Source organism: Vanellus vanellus, assembly GCF_965231255.1.
Source record: "Vanellus vanellus genome assembly, chromosome: 17".
NCBI classification, from domain to species: domain Eukaryota; kingdom Metazoa; phylum Chordata; class Aves; order Charadriiformes; family Charadriidae; genus Vanellus; species Vanellus vanellus.
Genome location: NC_138922.1, coordinates 6403039 through 6427587, shown reverse-complemented (window position 1 = coordinate 6427587; position 24549 = coordinate 6403039). Strand labels below are relative to the sequence as shown.

The 24549-nt window shown below is 55.7% G+C and overlaps 4 protein-coding genes across 5 annotated transcripts in view; 1 reads left to right on the top strand and 3 right to left on the bottom strand.

The window, feature by feature from the left end:
* The window catches only part of MGAT5B (alpha-1,6-mannosylglycoprotein 6-beta-N-acetylglucosaminyltransferase B), a gene marked incomplete at both ends in the record, with an annotated part of 89692 nt that overhangs the window by 36532 nt on the left and 28611 nt on the right, over nucleotides 1–24549 (top strand). For both annotated transcript variants that reach the window (XM_082492367.1, XM_082492366.1), the window contains 4 exons: nucleotides 19724–19836; nucleotides 21335–21408; nucleotides 22888–23058; nucleotides 23882–24046. In XM_082492367.1, the coding sequence (XP_082348493.1) occupies nucleotides 19724–19836; nucleotides 21335–21408; nucleotides 22888–23058; nucleotides 23882–24046 (523 nt within the window). The remainder of the gene's footprint in view (nucleotides 1–19723; nucleotides 19837–21334; nucleotides 21409–22887; nucleotides 23059–23881; nucleotides 24047–24549) is intronic.
* On the bottom strand, nucleotides 1438–4856 carry LOC309679048 (inositol 1,4,5-trisphosphate receptor-interacting protein-like 1; the record flags this gene model as incomplete). The annotated part of the gene is made up of 2 exons (XM_082492278.1): nucleotides 1438–2630; nucleotides 4733–4856. 2 exons carry the CDS (start codon nucleotides 4854–4856, stop codon nucleotides 1438–1440), a joined length of 1317 nt encoding a protein of 438 aa, XP_082348404.1.
* On the bottom strand, nucleotides 6620–10042 carry LOC309679047 (inositol 1,4,5-trisphosphate receptor-interacting protein-like 1; the record flags this gene model as incomplete). Its single annotated transcript, XM_082492277.1, is given in 3 exon segments — nucleotides 6620–7009; nucleotides 7011–7816; nucleotides 9919–10042. Coding segments are annotated over 3 exon segments (1320 nt in total).
* Nucleotides 10565–12919, bottom strand: LOC309678916 (inositol 1,4,5-trisphosphate receptor-interacting protein-like 1; the record flags this gene model as incomplete). The annotated part of the gene is made up of 4 exons (XM_082492115.1): nucleotides 10565–10569; nucleotides 11908–12040; nucleotides 12458–12659; nucleotides 12783–12919. 4 exons carry the CDS (start codon nucleotides 12917–12919, stop codon nucleotides 10565–10567), a joined length of 477 nt encoding a protein of 158 aa, XP_082348241.1.

Genomic DNA, 24549 nt, shown 5'->3' with positions numbered 1-24549 from the left:
CTCCCACTTCCTCATGTCCTCTCCATAGTTGCAGAGGCAAAGACACAGGAAATCTCAGGGTGGGTTCGATTGGACTTGAGTCAGAGGGTGGTTTTTGTCTCGAGTAGGAGGCTTTTTTTTCTCAGCAGCTGCAATGTGGGTGCGTGGCCACTACTCTAGAAGGCACATTGGCGGTGTAACTCGGGCAGTGATGGCTCTGGCAGACACTCAGTGACTTGCTGCACCTCCCGCTACCCCCTGTATGGTGCTACTGAGAGGAGCTGGCACTTTGCTCTCGCCTTGGTCTTGGAGGAGAGGTTATTGGCAGCTGTGAGCTGGGTGCCAGGAGAGACAGGGAGCAGAAAGTGTCCGCGACTGGGCCTGCTGCAAGAGAAGGCAAGAGTGGCAGGGCCCTGGGAGAGCCCGGAGAAGCCACGTCCCTTGGGCTGATGGGCAGTGGGTGCTTGTTGGGCTGCTTTAGCCCTCAAACAGAGGCAGCTTTTTTGAGGGGACAATTCTTGAAGATCTTGCAAGTCTTTGCCCATATAGGGTCACTGGGTTTCCACTGGAGGTGTCCTAAAGAGAGGTATGAGTGCACGTCTCCTGCCACGCAGCTGCCATCAGGCCACTGCTTCTCCTAAAGGTGGCCTGGACGGTGCAAGTGCGTTCCTTGAATCGGAGACATCTCCAAAGCTTTCTTGAACCTCGCTGCGCACATGATGTGTGCCGGGTGAAGTTTGTGCAGGTCCAGCGAGGGTATGGAGAATGAGCCCGGTGCTCGTACAGGAGGCAGAGCCCTGCTCGGCAGTCGTGGCACTCGCTCCCTGTGCACAGGGCTCCCCGCTTGGGCAGCATCCTAGCCACCTCACGGGGGTCACCCAAGGGCTGTCAGGCTCCCGAGGCGTGCTTTGTGTAGGGCTCCCAAGAAAGCCGCTGCAGGCTCCCTACCTACGGAGCCACCCAGGCAATGTGCAGAGCTGTGGAGAGGGACAAGTGATTGCCATTGCCAGTGCAGGAGCAGAGTCAGGTGGGAGCCTCAGCTCCAGAATCAGTGAAAGCAGAGCCCACCGGCATCAGCTCTTTGGCAAAACGCTCCCCCACTCTGGGGCAGCCGAGCGCTCAGCACCCTATGCCCGCCTTCCCCCCAAAACTGATGCCCGCACATGCACAGACGCGGCATTTGTGTGTGAAACAAACGATTTATTGACCTCTATGTACAGGATAAAGCTCTGTGAGGGACAGGGCGGTGGCAACAGGAGTCTCTGTCGCAAGGCTCCTTGCAAGGGACTGCAGTTGCATCGCGTCCCACTCCCCAGAGTGCGGTTCTGCTGCAGAGGAAAGGTGTGGCAGCAGTTCCCAGTGCCGATGGAGTCGCGTGTTGTGTGTGCCCAGCGTGCTCAGTTCCACAGCACCAGCTCCTGGGGGACACTAAGAGAGCTCGGTGCGTGAGGAGCTCTTTCAGTATCCAGAGAAGAGCAGGCTTGTGAGCCGATCTTGCAGCTCCTCAGCCTCACGCATTGCCTTGTCGTGGGCGGCCGGGTCGTGCAGCAGGTGCTGGAACAGGTTGAGTGGCTCCACTCTTTGGAGGGCTTGGGGCAAGACGATGTCCTCGGGCATGTTCTCATTAGCAAAGAAGAAGTGGTCGAGGCGTTTGTCTTGCAGGCAGCCGCGCAGGTACCACAGGATATCCTGCAGCCGCATAAGGAATTCCCTCCTGCTCCAGCTTGACACGGGTAAGGTGTTGAGGAGGTGCATGGCAACGGTCTTGAAGGTAGAGGTGGAAAAGCTGGTGCCCAGCAGGATAGTGGCAAAGACCTGGAGGCATTGGAGGTGGGAGGTGTCATGCGGGGCCTGCCTGGCCACACGCCTGAAGAACTTCACCTCTGCCACCGCGTAGCTCTCTGCCCACATTGTGCTGTGGGTGAGGATGGCCTCTGTAGTCTCCTGGCTGCTCAGGAAGATGTCCGAGTTGCCTTGCTGCACGCCAAACACGATGTCAAGGAGGAGGCTTTTCCCGGAGGCATTCGTCAGCTGCAGCTTGCAGGAGCGTCTGGAAGGCAGCACCTTCATGCTGTAGTGCTGTGACTGAGGAATCTCCTCCCAGGCCGAGCTCACCAGGTTCTGCAACCACTGGGCGGTTTTGTGCACATCCAGGTAGTAGCCGGTGCAGAGGGTGCTGAGGAGGCTGGCAGCTGGATTTCTCCTCAGCTCCTTTTCCTGGGGGTGGTGGAGGTAGAATGGCGTGCTCTTCACCAGCTGATCCCTCCTGCAGGTACGCGGCAGCACCACGCGGATGCGGGAGTGCTTTGCTGGCGTCTCCGCCGCAGTGCCCAGCTCCAGGTGGAAGATGTGCCCACGGGGGGGCTTCAGGGGCACAAGCAGGCGGTACACATCATCACAGCCACGGGGACTCCAACCTTCGAAGGCGCTGCCCACCCCGATGGCTGGCTGCAGGACCGGGAAGAAGCTGTTGGACAAACGCTCTTGCAAGACAGCCAGGAGGTCGCCCACCAGCTCTTCCACCATGCGGCTCTGCACTGATGACCGGAAGCGCTTTGCAAACCTCCCAAACACGCGCCTCTCATAGTCGCCGGGACCTTCTCCTTCACACTGTTCGTTGCCGCTCTCTGTGCTGGTGCTGGAGCTCTCCTCTGCAGCGCGGCTGGCTGGCTGGCGGCTCCTTTTGCTGAGGCGCCGGCAGAGCCTGAAGATCAGGACGAGGACTCCCACAAGCGCCCAGACCTGCCAGTGCTGCAAGGCAGCGAAGAGCAGGTCTCCCCAGGCCGCGGCGCTCTGCTCCATGTCCTGCAGCAGCCGAGTCATGGGCTGGCTCAGGTGCTGCGCGTACTGCTGCACGTGCCCGCAGGTGGCCTCACCCAGCTCCTGGCAGACCACGTGCAGGAGCTGGAGGATGCTTTTCACGAGCAAGGTGAGGAAGGTTGTATCAGCCATGGCCTGTGGGAGGAGAGAGAGGAGGAGTTGAGTGGGGCTGGGAGGGCAGAAGGTGGTGGCGGGGGAGCGGGGCCGGCAGCCGCAGGGCGCTGGGGGCAGGCAGGAGAGGGGCCGAGGCAGCTGGGGGGCAGCAAGGCCCGTGCCCAGCCCCGGCGGTGGTGGCAGCGTGCCCGGCCCCAGGCGCTCCCGGCAGCGTCTGGGCCCTTGATGCAGGATGAGAACCCACCCCCCGGGGGCCGCCGTTCTGCCCGGGCCCCACTCCGGCCCAGCCTCCCGCCGCCTGCGCACTCACCTCTGGCTCTGGCTGTGCTGGGGCAGCGCTGCCTGCGGGCGCCTTTGATAGCTGCCCCCATTGTGACGCGGCCCCTCTGATGTCACAAGCGCCAGAGCGCATCACCGGCACGGCCGCCAAACAGCCCCCCACTGCCTCAGCGCCTCACAGCTGCCCCCGGCAACCAGAGCCCTGATGGACACAGAGTACGGGCCCAGCCGGCAGGACAGGGCTGCCAGTTGCTCTGCTTCCACTGCTTTAACCACCCCCCCAGAGCATTTGCCACCATCCAGGAGTCAGGGGCGAGAGAGAGTCTTGGCCACTTTTCTTGTTCGGCAACATCTAAAGCCAGCTGGGTGGCTTTTACCTCTGCAGATCGACTCCCTTCACCTTGTCCTTCAGCAGCTTCTGCGACTCGTCCTGTAGGACTCCCATGGAAGGCCTGGCAGAGAAAATGTGGGGCTGAGGGCTGTAGGAAAGTACGAGCTCCAGAGAGCGTCTCGTCCAGGGGATCCCCTGCCCTGGGGATTGTGGTCAAACCCGGGTATTTTTGGTCTAATTTATTGGCAGGTCCCTCTTAGTTGGGAGAGCCGAGGCTGGCAATGTCTCACCGAAGGTGGTTTCTCGCAGCCTGCATCAGGCTGCTCAAGCACATCAGCAAATAGATCTGATTTATCCCCCAATAAAGTGAAGATTAACTTATATCAAAGTGACCGATCCTGTAACCCTCTGGTCCGTGACCCTTCGTGTTCACATAACTAAAACCCGCTGCTGCCGGGGTGTACGGCTCGGCTCGGCTCGGTGCTGCTCTGGGACTCGGGAGCAAAGCGAAGGTTTGGGCTTGTGGCTTCGGCTTCGTGTTCCGCTTGGGGAGGAGCTCGCAGCACTTCATAGCATTCGTAAAATATTTTAATCTTGGTTATACGTTGGTGGCCTATGTTGGGGAGATACTGGCTTGGACTGGGAAGTTGGTTTTCATCATGTTTTTCATGAAATTTATTGCCAGCTCACTAAAATGGCAGCGTTCTCCCCTGGGCTTTGGGTTAGCGCAGGGTCTGATCCTCTAAACGCATTTGTGTGAGAAACGTCACCCCCAGTGTACTGAAATTAAAATAAATGCAAGTACTCGAGTGAGTCAAATGCTCCAATACTTATTACGCGATTTATTCCGTAAGTTGGAGGGGTTCAGGCAGGGCTCTGCCCACATGTCATCCGATATTTGCTTCGGATGAGTTCTCAAGGAACGTTCCCATCCTGAAACACGTCCTCTGGGATATTTGCCCAGGGTGAATTCCCAATGAGCACAAACATGGCCAGAGCAAACTCAGATCTTCATTCAGGTGTTCACGGAGAGGAGACCGAGCTGTTTGTCTCAGCCCTGCGGTGTAATGGAAAAGGCTGCAGTATGCAGAGATACCAGAAATGGTATTGGAAGCATAGGCTGTTCTGGGATTTAAAAAATATTTTGTATTTATTTTTAAGTTTTTATCCAATTGACTGGCTGGAGCTGCCTGTGAAACATCAACCCACCTCTCAGTTGTACGGCCTTCTTATAAGTGGTTCTCGAGGAGGTTGCGAAGCCGGGTGCAGCATCCCCGTCCTTGTTTGATGCCAGGACAGGCACCGAGGAGCTGCAGGACCTGGCAGAGCCCATGCTGGGGGCAGCAAAGCAGCGAGGGTGAGCGAGTTTTGCTGATCGCTCCTTGGCTCTCTAGCCGTCGAATCAGGTTATGGATGGGAATCAGGGAGTCCCGGTTGGCGCGATACTGCCATCGATGCACCGTGGCGGTAGCAACTGGCATCTGCTGATCTTTACACTGGGCACCAGTGTCCACCAGGGCTTTATACTTTTGTGGCTTTGACGTGCCAGGCCATTGAATCCACACAGTCCAATAAATGCGGTTGTCCCTCTCCTCCTGGCTGGAGGCAGGGCACCTCAAACGTTGACCACAGCACCTACGATTAGCAGCAGAGTTCCTACCTGGTCCGTAGCATCGCCTGCCATAGGTCTGAGCAGCCTTCCAGTTCTCCCACTTCCTCATGTCCTCTCCATAGTTGCAGAGGCAAAGACACAGGAAATCTCAGGGCGGGTTCGATTGGACTTGAGTCAGAGGGTGGTTTTTGTCTCGAGTAGGAGGCTTTTTTTTCTCAGCAGCTGCAATGTGGGTGCGTGGCCACTACTCTAGAAGGCGCATTGGCGGTGTAACTCGGGCAGTGATGGCTCTGGCAGACACTCAGTGACTTGCTGCACCTCCCGCTACCCCCTGTATGGTGCTACTGAGAGGAGCTGGCACTTTGCTCTCGCCTTGGTCTTGGAGGAGAGGTTATTGGCAGCTGTGAGCTGGGTGCCAGGAGAGACAGGGAGCAGAAAGTGTCCGCGACTGGGCCTGCTGCAAGAGAAGGCAAGAGTGGCAGGGCCCTGGGAGAGCCCGGAGAAGCCACGTCCCTTGGGCTGATGGGCAGTGGGTGCTTGTTGGGCTGCTTTAGCCCTCAAACAGAGGCAGCTTTTTTGAGGGGACAATTCTTGAAGATCTTGCAAGTCTTTGCCCATATAGGGTCACTGGGGAGTGCACGTCTCCTGCCACGCAGCTGCCATCAGGCCACTGCTTCTCCTAAAGGTGGCCTGGACGGTGCAAGTGCGTTCCTTGAATCGGAGACATCTCCAAAGCTTTCTTGAACCTCGCTGCGCACATGATGTGTGCCGGGTGAAGTTTGTGCAGGTCCAGCGAGGGTATGGAGAATGAGCCCGGTACTCGTACAGGAGGCAGAGCCCTGCTCGGCAGTCGTGGCACTCGCTCCCTGTGCACAGGGCTCCCTGCTTGGGCAGCGTCCTAGCCACCTCACGGGGGTCACCCAAGGGCTGTCAGGCTCCCAAGGCGTGCTTTGTGTAGGGCTCCCAAGAAAGCCGCTGCAGGCTCCCTACCTACGGAGCCACCCAGGCAATGTGCAGAGCTGTGGAGAGGGACAAGTGATTGCCATTGCCAGTGCAGGAGCAGAGTCAGGTGGGAGCCTCAGCTCCAGAATCAGTGAAAGCAGAGCCCACCGGCATCAGCTCTTTGGCAAAACGCTCCCCCACTCTGGGGCAGCCGAGCGCTCAGCACCCTATGCCCGCCTTCCCCCCAAAACTGATGCCCGCACGTGCACAGACGCGGCATTTGTGTGTGAAACAAACGATTTATTGACCTCTATGTACAGGATAAAGCTCTGTGAGGGACAGGGCGGTGGCAACAGGAGTCTCTGTCGCAAGGCTCCTTGCAAGGGACTGCAGCTGCATCGCGTCCCACTCCCCAGAGTGCGGTTCTGCTGCAGAGGAAAGATGTGGCAGCAGTTCCCAGTGCCGATGGATTCGTGTGTTGTGCGTGCCCAGCGTGCTCAGTTCCACAGCACCAGCTCCTGGGGGACACTAAGAGAGCTCTTTCAGTATCCAGAGAAGAGCAGGCTTGTGAGCCGATCTTGCAGCTCCTCAGCCTCACGCATTGCCTTGTCGTGGGCGGCCGGGTCGTGCAGCAGGTGCTGGAACAGGTTGAGTGGCTCCACTCTTTGGAGGGCTTGGGGCAAGACGATGTCCTCGGGCATGTTCTCATTAGCAAAGAAGAAGTGGTCGAGGCGTTTGTCTTGCAGGCAGCCGCGCAGGTACCACAGGATATCCTGCAGCCGCATAAGGAATTCCCTCCTGCTCCAGCTTGACACGGGTAAGGTGTTGAGGAGGTGCATGGCAACGGTCTTGAAGGTAGAGGTGGAAAAGCTGGTGCCCAGCAGGATAGTGGCAAAGACCTGGAGGCATTGGAGGTGGGAGGTGTCATGCATGCGGGGCCTGCCTGGCCACACGCCTGAAGAACTTCACCTCTGCCACCGCGTAGCTCTCTGCCCACATTGTGCTGTGGGTGAGGGTGGCCTCTGTAGTCTCCTGGCTGCTCAGGAAGATGTCCGAGTTGCCTTGCTGCACGCCAAACACGATGTCAAGGAGGAGGCTTTTCCCGGAGGCATTCGTCAGCTGCAGCTTGCAGGAGCGTCTGGAAGGCAGCACCTTCATGCTGTAGTGCTGTGACTGAGGAATCTCCTCCCAGGCCGAGCTCACCAGGTTCTGCAACCACTGGGCGGTTTTGTGCACATCCAGGTAGTAGCCGGTGCAGAGGGTGCTGAGGAGGCTGGCAGCTGGATTTCTCCTCAGCTCCTTTTCCTGGGGGTGGTGGAGGTAGAATGGCGTGCTCTTCACCAGCTGATCCCTCCTGCAGGTACGCGGCAGCACCACGCGGATGCGGGAGTGCTTTGCTGGCGTCTCCGCCGCAGTGCCCAGCTCCAGGTGGAAGATGTGCCCACGGGGGGGCTTCAGGGGCACAAGCAGGCGGTACACATCATCACAGCCACGGGGACTCCAACCTTCGAAGGCGCTGCCCACCCCGATGGCTGGCTGCAGGACCGGGAAGAAGCTGTTGGACAAACGCTCTTGCAAGACAGCCAGGAGGTCGCCCACCAGCTCTTCCACCATGCGGCTCTGCACTGATGACCGGAAGCGCTTTGCAAACCTCCCAAACACGCGACTCTCATAGTCGCCGGGACCTTCTCCTTCACACTGTTCGTTGCCGCTCTCTGTGCTGGTGCTGGAGCTCTCCTCTGCAGCGCGGCTGGCTGGCTGGCGGCTCCTTTTGCTGAGGCGCCGGCAGAGCCTGAAGATCAGGACGAGGACTCCCACAAGCGCCCAGACCTGCCAGTGCTGCAAGGCAGCGAAGAGCAGGTCTCCCCAGGCCGCGGCGCTCTGCTCCATGTCCTGCAGCAGCCGAGTCATGGGCTGGCTCAGGTGCTGCGCGTACTGCTGCACGTGCCCGCAGGTGGCCTCACCCAGCTCCTGGCAGACCACGTGCAGGAGCTGGAGGATGCTTTTCACGAGCAAGGTGAGGAAGGTTGTATCAGCCATGGCCTGTGGGAGGAGAGAGAGGAGGAGTTGAGTGGGGCTGGGAGGGCAGAAGGTGGTGGCGGGGGAGCGGGGCCGGCAGCCGCAGGGCGCTGGGGGCAGGCAGGAGAGGGGCCGAGGCAGCTGGGGGGCAGCAAGGCCCGTGCCCAGCCCCGGCGGTGGTGGCAGCGTGCCCGGCCCCAGGCGCTCCCGCCAGCGTCTGGGCCCTTGATGCAGGATGAGAACCCACCCCCCGGGGGCCGCCGTTCTGCCCGGGCCCCGCTCCGGCCCAGCCTCCCGCCGCCTGCGCACTCACCTCTGGCTCTGGCTGTGCTGGGGCAGCGCTGCCTGCGGGCGCCTTTGATAGCTGCCCCCATTGTGACGCGGCCCCTCTGATGTCACAAGCGCCAGAGCGCATCACCGGCACGGCCGCCAAACAGCCCCCCACTGCCTCAGCGCCTCACAGCTGCCCCCGGCAACCAGAGCCCTGACGGACACAGAGTACGGGCCCAGCCGGCAGGACAGGGCTGCCAGTTGCTCTGCTTCCACTGCTTTAACCACCCCCCCAGAGCATTTGCCACCATCCAGGAGTCAGGGGAGAGAGAGAGTCTTGGCCACTTTTCTTGTTCGGCAACATCTAAAGCCAGCTGGGTGGCTTTTACCTCTGCAGATCGACTCCCTTCACCTTGTCCTTCAGCAGCTTCTGCGACTCGTCCTGTAGGACTCCCATGGAAGGCCTGGCAGAGAAAATGTGGGGCTGAGGGCTGTAGGAAAGTACGAGCTCCAGAGAGCGTCTCGTCCAGGGGATCCCCTGCCCTGGGGATTGTGGTCAAACCCGGGTATTTTTGGTCTAATTTTTTGGCAGGTCCCTCTTAGTTGGGAGAGCCGAGGCTGGCAATGTCTCACCGAAGGTGGTTTCTCGCAGCCTGCATCAGGCTGCTCAAGCACATCAGCAAATAGATCTGATTTATCCCCCAATAAAGTGAAGATTAACATATATCAAAGTGACCGATCCTGTAACCCTCTGGTCCGTGACCCTTCGTGTTCACATAACTAAAACCCGCTGCTGCCGGGGTGTACGGCTCGGCTCGGCTCGGTGCTGCTCTGGGACTCGGGAGCAAAGCGAAGGTTTGGGCTTGTGGCTTCGGCTTCGTGTTCCGCTTGGGGAGGAGCTCGCAGCACTTCATAGCATTCGTAAAATATTTTAATCTTGGTTATACGTTGGTGGCCTATGTTGGGGAGATACTGGCTTGGACTGGGAAGTTGGTTTTCATCATGTTTTTCATGAAATTTATTGCCAGCTCGCTAAAATGGCAGCGTTCTCCCCTGGGCTTTGGGTTAGCGCAGGGTCTGATCCTCTAAACGCATTTGTGTGAGAAACGTCACCCCCAGTGTACTGAAATTAAAATAAATGCAAGTACTCGAGTGAGTCAAATGCTCCAATATTTATTACGCGATTTATTCCGTAAGTTGGAGGGGTTCAGGCAGGGCTCTGCCCACATGTCATCCGATATTTGCTTCGGATGAGTTCTCAAGGAACGTTCCCATCCTGAAACACGTCCTCTGGGATATTTGCCCAGGGTGAATTCCCAATGAGCACAAACATGGCCAGAGCAAACTCAGATCTTCATTCAGGTGTTCACGGAGAGGAGACCGAGCTGTTTGTCTCAGCCCTGCGGTGTAATGGAAAAGGCTGCAGTATGCAGAGATACCAGAAATGGTATTGGAAGCATAGGCTGTTCTGGGATTTAAAAAATATTTTGTATTTATTTTTAAGTTTTTATCCAATTGACTGGCTGGAGCTGCCTGTGAAACATCAACCCACCTCTCAGTTGTACGGCCTTCTTATAAGTGGTTCTCGAGGAGGTTGCGAAGCCGGGTGCAGCATCCCCGTCCTTGTTTGATGCCAGGACAGGCACCGAGGAGCTGCAGGACCTGGCAGAGCCCATGCTGGGGGCAGCAAAGCAGCGAGGGTGAGCGAGTTTTGCTGATCGCTCCTTGGCTCTCTAGCCGTCGAATCAGGTTATGGATGGGAATCAGGGAGTCCCGGTTGGCGCGATACTGCCATCGATGCACCGTGGCGGTAGCAACTGGCATCTGCTGATCTTTACACTGGGCACCAGTGTCCACCAGGGCTTTATACTTTTGTGGCTCTGACGTGCCAGGCCATCGAATCCACACAGTCCAATAAATGCGGTTGTCCCTCTCCTCCTGGCTGGAGGCAGGGCACCTCAAACGTTGACCACAGCACCTACGATTAGCAGCAGAGTTCCTACCTGGTCCGTAGCATCGCCTGCCATAGGTCTGAGCAGCCTTCCAGTTCTCCCACTTCCTCATGTCCTCTCCATAGTTGCAGAGGCAAAGACACAGGAAATCTCAGGGTGGGTTCGATTGGACTTGAGTCAGAGGGTGGTTTTTGTCTCGAGTAGGAGGCTTTTTTTCTCAGCAGCTGCAATGTGGGTGCGTGGCCACTACTCTAGAAGGCGCATTGGCGGTGTAACTCGGGCAGTGATGGCTTTGGCGGACACTCAGTGACTTGCTGCACCTCCCGCTACCCCCTGTATGGTGCTACTGAGAGGAGCTGGCACTTTGCTCTCGCCTTGGTCTTGGAGGAGAGGTTATTGGCAGCTGTGAGCTGGGTGCCAGGAGAGACAGGGAGCAGAAAGTGTCCGCGACTGGGCCTGCTGCAAGAGAAGGCAAGAGTGGCAGGGCCCTGGGAGAGCCCGGAGAAGCCACGTCCCTTGGGCTGATGGGCAGTGGGTGCTTGTTGGGCTGCTTTAGCCCTCAAACAGAGGCAGCTTTTTTGAGGGGACAATTCTTGAAGATCTTGCAAGTCTTTGCCCATATAGGGTCACTGGGTTTCCACTGGAGGTGTCCTAAAGAGAGGTATGAGTGCACGTCTCCTGCCACGCAGCTGCCATCAGGCCACTGCTTCTCCTAAAGGTGGCCTGGACGGTGCAAGTGCGTTCCTTGAATCGGAGACATCTCCAAAGCTTTCTTGAACCACGCTGCGCACATGATGTGTGCCGGGTGAAGTTTGTGCAGGTCCAGCGAGGGTATGGAGAATGAGCCCGGTGCTCGTACAGGAGGCAGAGCCCTGCTCGGCAGTCGTGGCACTCGCTCCCTGTGCACAGGGCTCCCTGCTTGGGCAGCATCCTAGCCACCTCACGGGGGTCACCCAAGGGCTGTCGGGCTCCCGAGGCGTGCTTTGTGTAGGGCTCCCAAGAAAGCCACTGCAGGCTCCCTACCTACGGAGCCACCCAGGCAATGTGCAGAGCTGTGGAGAGGGACAAGTGATTGCCATTGCCAGTGCAGGAGCAGAGTCAGGTGGGAGCCTCAGCTCCAGAATCAGTGAAAGCAGAGCCCACCGGCATCAGCTCTTTGGCAAAATGCTCCCCCACTCTGGGGCAGCCAAGCGCTCAGCACCCTATGCCCGCCTTCCCCCCAAAACTGATGCCCGCACATGCACAGACGCGGCATTTGTGTGTGAAACAAACGATTTATTGACATCTATGTACAGGATAAAGCTCTGTGAGGGACAGGGCGGTGGCAACAGGAGTCTCTGTCGCAAGGCTCCTTGCAAGGGACTGCAGTTGCATCGCGTCCCACTCCCCAGAGTGCGGTTCTGCTGCAGAGGAAAGATGTGGCAGCAGTTCCCAGTGCCGATGGAGTCGCGTGTTGTGTGTGCCCAGCGTGCTCAGTTCCACAGCACCAGCTCCTGGGGGACACTAAGAGAGCTCGGTGCGTGAGGAGCTCTTTCAGTATCCAGAGAAGAGCAGGCTTGTGAGCCGATCTTGCAGCTCCTCAGCCTCACGCATTGCCTTGTCGTGGGCGGCCGGGTCGTGCAGCAGGTGCTGGAACAGGTTGAGTGGCTCCACTCTTTGGAGGGCTTGGGGCAAGACGATGTCCTCGGGCATGTTCTCATTAGCAAAGAAGAAGTGGTCGAGGCGTTTGTCTTGCAGGCAGCCGCGCAGGTACCACAGGATATCCTGCAGCCGCATAAGGAATTCCCTCCTGCTCCAGCTTGACACGGGTAAGGTGTTGAGGAGGTGCATGGCAACGGTCTTGAAGGTAGAGGTGGAAAAGCTGGTGCCCAGCAGGATAGTGGCAAAGACCTGGAGGCATTGGAGGTGGGAGGTGTCATGCGGGGCCTGCCTGGCCACACGCCTGAAGAACTTCACCTCTGCCACCGCGTAGCTCTCTGCCCACATTGTGCTGTGGGTGAGGGTGGCCTCTGTAGTCTCCTGGCTGCTCAGGAAGATGTCCGAGTTGCCTTGCTGCACGCCAAACACGATGTCAAGGAGGAGGCTTTTCCCGGAGGCATTCGTCAGCTGCAGCTTGCAGGAGCGTCTGGAAGGCAGCACCTTCATGCTGTAGTGCTGTGACTGAGGAATCTCCTCCCAGGCCGAGCTCACCAGGTTCTGCAACCACTGGGCGGTTTTGTGCACATCCAGGTAGTGGCCGGTGCAGAGGGTGCTGAGGAGGCTGGCAGCTGGATTTCTCCTCAGCTCCTTTTCCTGGGGATGGTGGAGGTAGAATGGCGTGCTCTTCACCAGCTGATCCCTCCTGCAGGTACGCGGCAGCACCACGCGGATGCGGGAGTGCTTTGCTGGCGTCTCCGCCGCAGTGCCCAGCTCCAGGTGGAAGATGTGCCCACGGGGGGGCTTCAGGGGCACAAGCAGGCGGTACACATCATCACAGCCACGGGGACTCCAACCTTCGAAGGCGCTGCCCACCCCGATGGCTGGCTGCAGGACCGGGAAGAAGCTGTTGGACAAACGCTCTTGCAAGACAGCCAGGAGGTCGCCCACCAGCTCTTCCACCATGCGGCTCTGCACTGATGACCGGAAGCGCTTTGCAAACCTCCCAAACACGCGCCTCTCATAGTCGCCGGGACCTTCTCCTTCACACTGTTCGTTGCCGCTCTCTGTGCTGGTGCTGGAGCTCTCCTCTGCAGCGCGGCTGGCTGGCTGGCGGCTCCTTTTGCTGAGGCGCCGGCAGAGCCTGAAGATCAGGACGAGGACTCCCACAAGCGCCCAGACCTGCCAGTGCTGCAAGGCAGCGAAGAGCAGGTCTCCCCAGGCCGCGGCGCTCTGCTCCATGTCCTGCAGCAGCCGAGTCATGGGCTGGCTCAGGTGCTGCGCGTACTGCTGCACGTGCCCGCAGGTGGCCTCACCCAGCTCCTGGCAGACCACGTGCAGGAGCTGGAGGATGCTTTTCACGAGCAAGGTGAGGAAGGTTGTATCAGCCATGGCCTGTGGGAGGAGAGAGAGGAGGAGTTGAGTGGGGCTGGGAGGGCAGAAGGTGGTGGCGGGGGAGCGGGGCCGGCAGCCGCAGGGCGCTGGGGGCAGGCAGGAGAGGGGCCGAGGCAGCTGGGGGGCAGCAAGGCCCGCGCCCAGCCCCGGCGGTGGCGGTGGCAGCGTGCCCGGCCCCAGGCGCTCCCGCCAGCGTCTGGGCCCTTGATGCAGGATGAGAACCCACCCCCCGGGGGCCGCCGTTCTGCCCGGGCCCCGCTCCGGCCCAGCCTCCCGCCGCCTGCGCACTCACCTCTGGCTCTGGCTGTGCTGGGGCAGCGCTGCCTGCGGGCGCCTTTGATAGCTGCCCCCATTGTGACGTGGCCCCTCTGATGTCACAAGCGCCAGAGCGCATCACCGGCACGGCCGCCAAACAGCCCCCCACTGCCTCAGCGCCTCACAGCTGCCCCCGGCAACCAGAGCCCTGACGGACACAGAGTACGGGCCCAGCCGGCAGGACAGGGCTGCCAGTTGCTCTGCTTCCACTGCTTTAACCACCCCCCCAGAGCATTTGCCACCATCCAGGAGTCAGGGGAGAGAGAGAGTCTTGGCCACTTTTCTTGTTCGGCAACATCTAAAGCCAGCTGGGTGGCTTTTACCTCTGCAGATCGACTCCCTTCACCTTGTCCTTCAGCAGCTTCTGCGACTCGTCCTGTAGGACTCCACACAGCAGCATTCCACCTTTGATGCTTTTCTACAATACGAGAAGACCCATCAGTAACCAGAGCATGCTGGTTCTCATTAGCTGAGAGTTCATGATATGGTGGAGCTTCCTCAGCACGAGTCACCACCTCCTCTGGTGACATTCCAAAGGTCTTGCCTTCGGGCCAATTTGTGATCACTTCTACGATTCCTGGACGATTAGATTTTCTTATTTGAGCTTGATGTGTCATTAAGGCAACCCACTTACTCCAGGTAGCATCGGTGGCATGATGAGTAGAAGGAACTTTACCCTTGAACATCCAGCCCTTGAACATCCTGTGCCTCAGCCCCTGCCTTACACCAATGCTTTTTTATTCCTCCTAATGTTGCTATAAATTTCTGCCAAGTTGACAGCAACCAGGGCTTTTGCTCTGCTCTCTGTGGGTCTGAGCTTTTCCCGAGCGGAGCAGGGTACGACACCCTCCCTGCGCTCCCCATCACGGCGCCCCGTGTGCTGCCCCCCACCGCGTGGACCACCAGCTCAAGCCAAGCCAAGATCATTTATCCAAGCTGAGGGTAATAGCTCCAGCACCAGTGTTATGAGGATTAAAACCAGGATTACAAGTCAAATAAACACAAACCATGCAGCTGAGCCTCATGAGCGGAGCACCCCCCCCAGCCACCGCTGCCTCTCCCGTTACACCTCCCTTTGGGACCATCGGTGTCAGGGGATCGTGACACAAATTTAGGGAGAGCATCAGCCACCTGGTAACCCGTTCGTGTCCTTGCTCTTTTCCCCATGGGCAGCCCTGGCTCCCAGCCTTTTGGGTACCAGCCACCTCGGAGAGGATGCAGAGATAAGCACAAGGGCATGAATCCCCCCAAAAAAGATTTGCTTTCAGCACCGATGAGGTTTACTTGGTTTTTTTTACACCAGAGGAGCAAAGCTCTTAATTGCTCTGCCTTCTCAGTGATTTAAATCACCTTTTTTAGTTATCTAGCACTTGGAGAGGAGGGTTTTACCCCACATCCCCGGGGACCCCTTGGCTTGTCCCTTACTGGCTGTTGGGTGACTTTGAGCTTGTACCACCAGGGTAGAAAGATGGATGGATGGATGGATGGATGGATGGATGGATGGATGGATGGATGGATGGATGGGGAGAGGAGCCTGAGACCATTGGAGATACCCTAGGGATTCTTTTGTTTCTCCAGGAGATACCCCAGCTATTTTAACAGGCAGCACCACAAAAGCTGCATCAGGAGCCAGGAGGACGGGAAAGGCCCTTTTCCCATTCCTGGGAAGGGTTATCCATCTGTGCTGCCTCTGCGATTTCAGCTCCCTGTCCTGCAGAGTGAGGCTGTTGTGGGGCTGGATGTCTGGGGGTGAGTGGTGTCCCCGGAGCGGGGAAGCAGTGAGAGCCCAGCACCAGTCCTGGGCACCCGTCCCAGCTGCCTTCTGCTCTGCCTTGGGTTTTTGGGCAAAAAAATCTTTAAAGAGGCAAAAGACAGTGCAGATATCATAATGAGCAAGTTGAAATCCTTTGGTAAACTGCTCTGTGTGAGTGTTGCATTTGTTGATGTATTATCTTCAAAATATCTGCTTTTCTCCATCTGTATCGGTCTTCCCAAAGTCACTGCTTTCACCAGTTAATAGCAAGAAATATCAGATGAGCAAGCAAATATGTTTAGGGCTTGTATTATGAAGACAACACACAAATAGAAAGAGATTCATCTTTTCATAATGCCACTTTTAGAAAAGGCAATAAAAATACAGTGCCTTGTAAAGGGATAAACAGGCTGAATCTGAGCTGCTGCTGCGGGGTTGGGGACAAGAGACGAAGTGAAGGGAACCAAATTAATGCATAAAAAAGTAAAGGAAAACTCAACCTCCAGCTATATTATATGGCAAATGATCTGCCAGTGGGGAAAGATACATCTTAATAGCAGTTTTTGAAATGAGATGAATACTGTATACAGTGCATTATAAGGCCCAGTGTGATCTGAATCTTAATCAACACGGGGAAATATAAATCTGAAAATAATAAAGACGAAATCAATATTGATGGTTAGAAGTAAAAGTACTGTATTTGCTGTAGTAAACGGTTTTAAGGTCCCAGGGAAAAATTTGTTCTAGAAAACCCATAGTAATTTACTATAGTTTCAATAGCTGGCACAGCCCCAGCGCATTTTGGTGGCATTTATATTGTTGCTATAGAAAAATGTAAAAAGCAACAAGGAAAAAATAAAAAAGCCCGTTGCTGCTCCCTGTGCAGTGGTAGCACTGGAAGTGAGTTCTTCTTTCTGCTGGGCTGGCAGAGGCTGTGCTGGCATCCCAGCTCGGATGGAGACACGCGGTGGGATATTCCCCTTCTGCTTCACTGGTACTGTGCAGAATAAGCCACTCGCCTTGTCCTTCCCAGTGTCTCTAGTTATTAAGAATAAGGCTACCGAAAACCTTTTTGCATTTGAGGTTTTGCTTTAAATGTCTTATTTTCTTATCCTCTGCCCAGGTGAGAAATCACTGTAATGATGGGTGATGTGACTTGTGCTTAACCTTCTTGTCATCTCTTTAATATGTTAAACGAGATTTGCTGCTCAAGTGATAGCCTTGTTGCCCAGCACATAAAACTACTGAGGCTGACTCAGTGCTGCCCGTGTTAGTGCTAACGCTGGGGCCCATCAGCGCTCCCGGCGTGGGAGCACGGCTCTTCATCCCAAGCATGAAATCCCTCACTCAAAATCATGGGGATTTAGAGAAAACTAGTTTGACCAGTAAGGATGATGAGCATGCAAGCGGTGGGAGATTTGAGCCTGGTTCCTTATTTCAGAGGTATGTTTTCTACTGGTTTTCCATCTTCTTAATATCTGCCAAAAATCACGGTGGACAGTTTTTGTGTCACTTTGCAGGAACCCTCTGCATTTTGGGGAAAGCCTCGCAGAGGCCGTGCGACACGGCTGCCTTGTTTGCGAGAACTGGAAGTGCTGTCTGAGTGTGATGATCATACATTTTACATCAAAGGGCTTTGAGTTGAAACCTTTGTGTTTGAGGAGCAGCTGTAGCTTACAAGCGCTGGGTGAGCTGGCATAGGTTCTTTTGCCAAGTGGAAACTGCCGCTGTGGCCAGAGCTCTGGCAGGACTTGGGCTGGCTGTGAGGCTGAGCCTGGAAGAAAGCCATTTATTTAGGATAATGATCCTGATTTTTGTTTGAACGTATTTGTGGGTGCCCAGTGCTCAGCCTTGGCTGAGCTGAGGTCTGGAGGTCATCAGAGAGGAGATGGGGACCGAGGCTGCTGTTGACTTTTGGGTTTCACCTAATTATTTGGGTGTTTGGGAGCGGGTGCTGACCCAAGTGAGAATTGGGATAGATTCTGGGAGGAGGCAGAAGTTGGATTGTGGGCTCATAGAATCATAGAATGGTTTAGGTTGGAAGGGTCCTTGAAGATCATCCAGTTCCACCCCCACACCTCCCCCCAGCCCAGGTTGCTCCAAGCCCCATCCAACCTGGCCTTGAACACCTCCAGGGATGGGGCAGCCACAGCTTCTCTGGGCAACCTGGGCCAGGGGCTCACCACCCTCAGAGTGAAAAATTTCTTCCTGATATCTAATCTAAATCTCCCCTCTTCCAGTTTGAAGCCATTCCCCCTCGTCCCATCACTACATGCCCTTGTAAAAAGTCCCTCCCCAGCTCTCCTGGGGAGAGTTCCTTTAGGTACTGGAAGGGGCTCTAAGGTCTCCCCGTAGCCTTCTCTTCTCCAGGCTGAACAACCCCAACTCTCTCAGCCTGTCTCATCCAGGCACTCTGAAGCGTGGGAGCAGGGTTCATCCTCTCTCCTTGCCACGAGTCATGGAGAAACCTGAGGAGCACCTCCACCAAGCCAACATCACCCTCCTGTTGTTGGAGCAGGAGGTTGGGCTCGCTGGCTCTAAATTCACTGCATCCTTGGGATATTTGCTCCTAAACTGCCCATCCCAGCGTTCCCTGTTTACTGAGTGCCTATGCATCACCCTTGTTGTTTGATGGCTGTTTGCCAGTGGAAAAAAGGGTTGCAGAAATGGGGGTTTGCGAGCTTCCAGGGCTGGCTGAGCTCTGCAGCCCTCAGACCAGGGGCATTTTCTCCCCTTGGAGCCATGCCGACAAGCAGAGCTCATCGCAGGACATTTTTGTGCCCTTATTTTCCCAGGGCCTCATGAGCAACCTCCCTGCTGCCACGGTTACAGTAGCTGGCAGGATACCTGGGGTTTCTTCTCTGCAAAGGTTGAAAGTTACTGGGGGGCAATGGTGTCCTCCGCATTTAATTATTATTCCTTAAAAGCCTAAGATATGTGGCTCCCTGTGGAGTTATGCAGGCTGAATATTGATGGTCATAAACCATGCCAAAAGGAAAAATGTGGGCTGCTCGCGAATGGACTTTAAATCAACAACTGAAGCAGTATCGGTTCATAAAACTAGGATTTTTTTAGCCTTGAGGACAGGGGTACTTTAAATCCCAGCCTTCGGGTTCACTGATCTGCTGGAGAACGAACATAAAACTTCGCCAGGAAGGACCTGACATCAGCACATATTTTTTGTGCCAGGAGTAGTCAAGGTAGCCCTTTTGGTTTTGCTCACTGCTTATGACATTTCCTTGTATTATAATGATCTCGGCGGCAGCAGGAGGAAAAACTTATGACCCAGATGCTGCAGAAAGGGAAATTATTTACTGTGATAGCTGCACTCATCGAGACGTGGTGGTTGTTTGCGGTGGGAATGGCAGGCGAGGCGTTGGAGGTGGAGAGCGTGCTCCTCATCAAGCCTGGCAGGGCACCGCTGCTGATGGATTGAGTTCTCTTGCCCTTTTATATATTTCACCAGTTTTTAATTGACACCCCGGCCTCCTTACGGTGCTCTGTCGTTCCGTCTACACAATGTGTTATGTAGATGAGTGTAATGGTGCTGTTTGGCTGGGATGGTATTGATTGCGAGGTTTAATTCCATAGACGGCATCCGCAGCTATTCAAACCGGTGGAATTTGATCTCGAGCCTCAGTGGGAAGGTGGCTGTGGGCTTTGCTGGGGCTGCCATACCCAGCTCAACCCCGGCTCCTGCAGTGTCGCCGGTGCTCGCCCCGGCACCTTGTCCCCACACAGCCATCACCTCTGCTCCTCAGTGGGGGACTTGGAAATCCTCTTGCCAAAATCTTCGGTGGATGGGCTGGCTCAGGCCATCCATGTGTCCTGCGTGTTTTGCCTCTGTCTGCAGTCTGATCCAGGCCCACCAGTCCTGGATCCTCAGTCCTCCCCCAGTTTTGTCTTCCTTTTCTGTATTTTTGGATTTTTTTTTCCTCTCCTTTTTTCCCAGCACGGCTTCCTCCATGCACCACAAGGCCAATAATCACAGCAGAGGATTTTCAAACGCAGCACATCTGAAATAAGAAAAATGATTTTTTCCAGCCTGTTTAACATTTCCCCATGTAAAATGCCCAGATTTATCAGCACACTGCAAAAAGTGGCAGAATACTGATTTACAGAGGTTTTTAGTCAAACCTCTTTGCCCAGTACACACCGGACCAGGCGTTCCCATGTTGTATCTTGGAGCTAAATTCAACTTGCTGGCAGCTTCCAAGGATGACAAATTTGCTATAAGCACCCTTGAGTGTCACCACTGGGAGGCATGAAGTTTCAGGGTCTATTTTTTTTTTTTTTTTTTTCCCCAGGTTCCAGCCAGCAGCCGGGTTGATGGAGAGGATCCAAGCTATAGCTCAAAACGTCTCAGACATCGCAATAAAAGTAGATCAGATTCTCCGGAACAGCCTCCTGAATGGGAAAGGTGAGTGTCCCCGGGGGTCCCCATGCTCCAAACCTCCTACGTGTTACGCAGTTGCAACAAGGAGATCATGCCAAGCAAACCACGAAAAAATTGGTAAAAATGGAGGGGAATGGATGCTGATCTGAGGGTACCCAAATCCTGTCTGGACTAAGTAGGACACCTGAAGCTCTTCAGCAGACCTCCTAGGGCTGTCGTGTCCAACTCTGTGTGGATGCAATACATGGTCGCACCATCTCTTTGAAGGAGAGGAGGTCCTGAGTGTGGTCTGAGCCTTCTCAGGTGTTTCTGGGACTCTTATCTTGCTATTATAGAGAGGACGGCTGGAAAAAGAGGATGCACAGGGAACCACCCTCTGTGGTCTCTGGCAGCCATAATGTTCTCCTAAAAGTGTTGCCTCACTTGGCCCAGGAGGACTCGGGAGCAGGGTAGATCAGTCTGCAGGGGAGAGAGACCTGGGAAACTCATGCCTGCAAGGGGGAAGAACGGTGACAAACCTGAATTGCTGTCAGAAATAAATGCCACAGAATTAAATGCACAATTAAAGACGAGGAGCAGTGTCAGCGCAAACACCTGGATAGAAAAATGTGGTGGTTTGGATCCAAAGCCCAGGAGCTGGGATCCAGCGCCAGGAGAGACGTTCCCATCCCACCCCAGCAGTGTTGGGAAGGCAGCTGGGCTCTCCAGATGTTTCTCCACACGGCTGCTTCTTTCCCGAGGTTTGAGCTGGCATCATCAAGTAGAAGATGCTTCTGTTGCCTCTTCCACCTCATGCTTTTTTCAATACAGGCAAAGGAGGGCTTATAGGAGGAGTGTTGTCTTTTCTTAACCCAACCACAGAGGGAAAAAAAAAGATCCTATTACCATTTTTAGCCACTTTTGTGCTTTATTCTGGGGCCAGCCCCAGGGGTTGAGTCTTCTCTCAACAGCTCAGCAGGACAATTTTTATTGCAAGTTTACAGCGTAAAGGCTGTCAAGTGCTTCCTAGAGACTGCAGCCTGCATATGGATGGTTAACAGGAGCATGGGTAGGTGGGACAGGGGGTCTGGACCAGGCTGAGAGCAGCAGGGAGGTGCTATAAAGAGACCTGGTGGGATTTAGGAAAGGCAAATGTGCTCTCGACATTGAAGCACAGCTGAGGAGTTTCCTCTGTTTCTTCCCTGACTGGAGGAACAGGAGTCACATCTTGGTGTCCTGCTCCATCAAGTGGCATGGGTCTGTCTGCTGGCCCAGCTGCGGTGCCAATGAACATGCTTGGGGGCTGGAAGCCCCATCCCATCCCATCCCATCCCATCCCATCCCATCCCATCCCATCCCATCCCATCCCAGCTACTCCACCAGCGTGTCCCAGCTCTTCCCATGACCATTCCCCATGACAATCTCCCCATTACCTATCTGCTATAGGTGACCCTGCTCTGGCAGGGGGGTTGGACTAGATGATCTTCAGACGTCCTTTCCAACCTTGACCATTCTGTGATTCTGTGAAATCATCTTTCTGCAGTGCTGGAAGGCAGGAGGGACCAGTGCGAGGTGCCCAGGGACCCCAAGTACCCTGACTGTGCTGGCAAAGTGGAGGTGAGTTGGGGTACCCTGTCTGGGAGAGGGTCTCAACCTGGGGTGGGAGCTGCTGGGAAGGGCACAAAGCAACGGGGGTTAAACTGGGAAGTGCAGAGCAGAGGGGGATGCTTTCCAGAATAAAACTGTTTGCTTTAAAACGGGAAAAGTACAGCCCGTTGCAGAAGGAGGAACAGAGCCAAAAATGTGGAAAGTGGATCTGTGCTGCGAGGAGAAAACTCAGTGGAGGTGTCCGACCTCCTCTGGGAGCCTTTGCTATACAAATGTAACTGTTTTCCCCCAATAATAAGGCATAAACCTTCAGTTTTAGTCGTATGAAGCACTGAAGCCATGGTACCCAGAGGTGTGCAGGCAGCAGCAGAATCAGCTCTGTGAGACCACCTCTGCCTGCAGCCCTCCCCGCCTGTAGTCTCTGTGTTTGATGACAGACACACGGTGAGGAGAAAGCACTGTCACATTGTCTTTAAATATCTGGAGCGTTAGCTGGTGTCTGGGGAATAATCTCGGCGTTGCACCGAAGAGCATCTCGTTAAGGTGGCCAGGACCTCCATCTCAAATAGGATGTCCTGCCTGACCCAACCCGCTCTTTACACCTGAATGCAGCCTGGCATTTGGCCCAGAGCATGATTGCTTTGTCAGAGAGCATATTTACATGAACTAATTAAAAGCATTCCTCTTCCCTCCCCTTCCCAGCCTCCTGTTTCAAGCTCAGGCTTCTGCAGGGCCGAGTCTCCCTGTAAAGATGTTGAAGGGTATATTAAAATGATACCGGGGGGTTGTAGTTTCCTCTTCCCCTGATGGTAGGCATCCTTTACTTCCACGATTTGAGTAAATTCGGAATGTAATTTAATTGTGGAAGGCTGTAATTCGATCTCCTGTCTGGGTGATCACTGCGTTTTACATATTGGGCGCAGCAACCTGTCTCCCGGGTAGATTTGTTTTTATAGTTGAATTGGGAAGAGACTGGCCAGAGCCCTCGGCGGGGGGAATGATAAATCGGTGCTACAGTTGCTGGTTATTCTCCTTCATGTGAAATCATCCTCGGGGACTGCCGGTGGCTCTGTCCCCTTGCCCTGCTGCGCCCGGGGCGCTGAGATCAGCAGCTCAGCTCGCTCCCTGGCAAAGCTAATGAGAAGAAAACCCTGTAGCGTATCATTTTCTAATGACTGTGCCCCCCAGGGAAGGCACGTGTTGGCACTGGGACCTGTGCTTAGAAACCCAGGGAGCCCCCAGCAAACCCTCCTGGCTCTTCCTCTGCCCCATGTGCCCTGGAGGCACCAGGCAGGTGAACATCAGCACCGATGCTGGGTGCGCGCTGGTTTGCAGCCCTTTGTGCCCCCCCTGCCCTCCATTTGTAGCTCCCAGCTGGAGAAAGGGGATGGAGAGTAGAGGTTGCCCATAACAGGGCCAGCTCGCCAGGCTGCCGCATCCCCTCCCGGCCGGAGGAAGAGCCCCACATGTTTCTGTGCCCCCTCGCAGTGGATGAGAGCCAGGTGGACCTCTGACCCCTGCTATGCGTTTTTTGGCGTGGACGGCACCGAGTGCTCATTCCTCATCTACCTCAGCGAAGTCGAGTGGTTCTGCCCTCCCCTGCCCTGGCGAAACCGGACGGCCGCTTTGCCTTCCCCCCCGCCTCTGCCCCGGGTGCAGGTAAGGTGGGGGCAGCAGGCGTCCTGGCGGGGGGCGTGGGGGAGATGATGGCTCCAAGCCTCTGGAAGTCAATGTTCCTGAAGCCAATGCCGCACGTGGGTTTTCACAGAATTGCAGAATGGTTTGGGTCAGAAGGGACATTTAAAGGCCATCTAGTCCAACCCCCCTGTCATGGGCAGGGACATCTCCAACTAGACCAGGTTGCTCAGAGCCCCATCCAACCTGACCTGGAATGTTTCCAGGGATGGGGCATTGACCACCTCTCTGGGCACCCTGGGTCAGTGTCTCACCACCCTCAGTGTAAAAAATTCCTTCCTTATATCTAGTCTGAATCTCCCCTCTTTTGGTTTAAAACCATTACCCCTTGTCCTATCACAACAGGCCCTGCTAAAAATTTTGTCCTCATCTTTCTCATAAGCCCCTTCGAGTACTGGAAGGGGCCCTAAGGTCTCCCCAGAGCCTTCTCTTCTCCAGGCTGAACAACCCCAACTCTCTCAGCCTGTCCTCACAGCAGAGGGGCTCCAGCCCTCGCAGCATCTTTGTGGCCTCCTCTGGACCTGCTCCAACAGGTCCATGTCTCTCCTGTGCCGAGGAATCTGGGATGTCACAAGATGTTCTGGGTGCAGCGGGACCCCTTGGATTTGGTGTATTAAGTGGCTCTGGTGTCAGGTCTGGTGGCACTAGGGGAAGCTGTCCATCTGGGAAGGACCCATGGCTCCTCAGGTGTGATGGGCAAACCTCCACCAGCCCCCGTAGCAGCCCAGGGGCTCCTCTCGCGGCGGCTTTCCCTACGCTTGAAACGCAGAGCGTGCTCTTTTCCTAGGCAGCTTTCCAGAGCGACCTGGCTCGCCTCCTGGAGCTGATCGGCACGGGCAAGGAGTCCCTCAGCTTCATGAAGAAGAGGATCCGGCACTTGGCCCAGCAGTGGCTGCGGGCGGCTCTGCGCCTCGAGCAGAAGCTGAAGGGCCAACAAAGGGACCAGAAACACGTACGAGGAAATGGCACGGGGGGGAAGTCATGGAAAAGCTGAGCCATTGGGGACACGGGGAGCAGAGACAGCTGGGATGTGAGCAGGCTGGGAGGAAAATTCATTTATGTAAGGACGTGTGTCTGCAGGGTCGGTCTGTGGTCCATGAGCGTGACTCCGCATGCATTCCGGACATTGCAGGACTGGCGTTGCTGAATGATGGGGTGAATTTTGGAGATGGGTCCTGGTGGGTAGGAGATGATGTCCAGCTGGCAGGCTGATGCTGGTGGAGGGCAGGGGGGTTGGCACGTCTCCTCCACAGAGGTTCCCAGGTTGCTGGCCCTCCCCTTTGTGTTTTTGCGGTGCCCTGCTCTTCGGTCCCAGTGTGCTCTAGTCCCCAGATCCAGCTCTGGTTGTTGGGATGGATCCTGATGTACATCGGAAATGTGGGCCTGGTCCCAAGATACGGAGCACCTGTCGATGGGAGCCGGTAGCCTCTGACTCTTGGGTCTTTGCTAATTGGA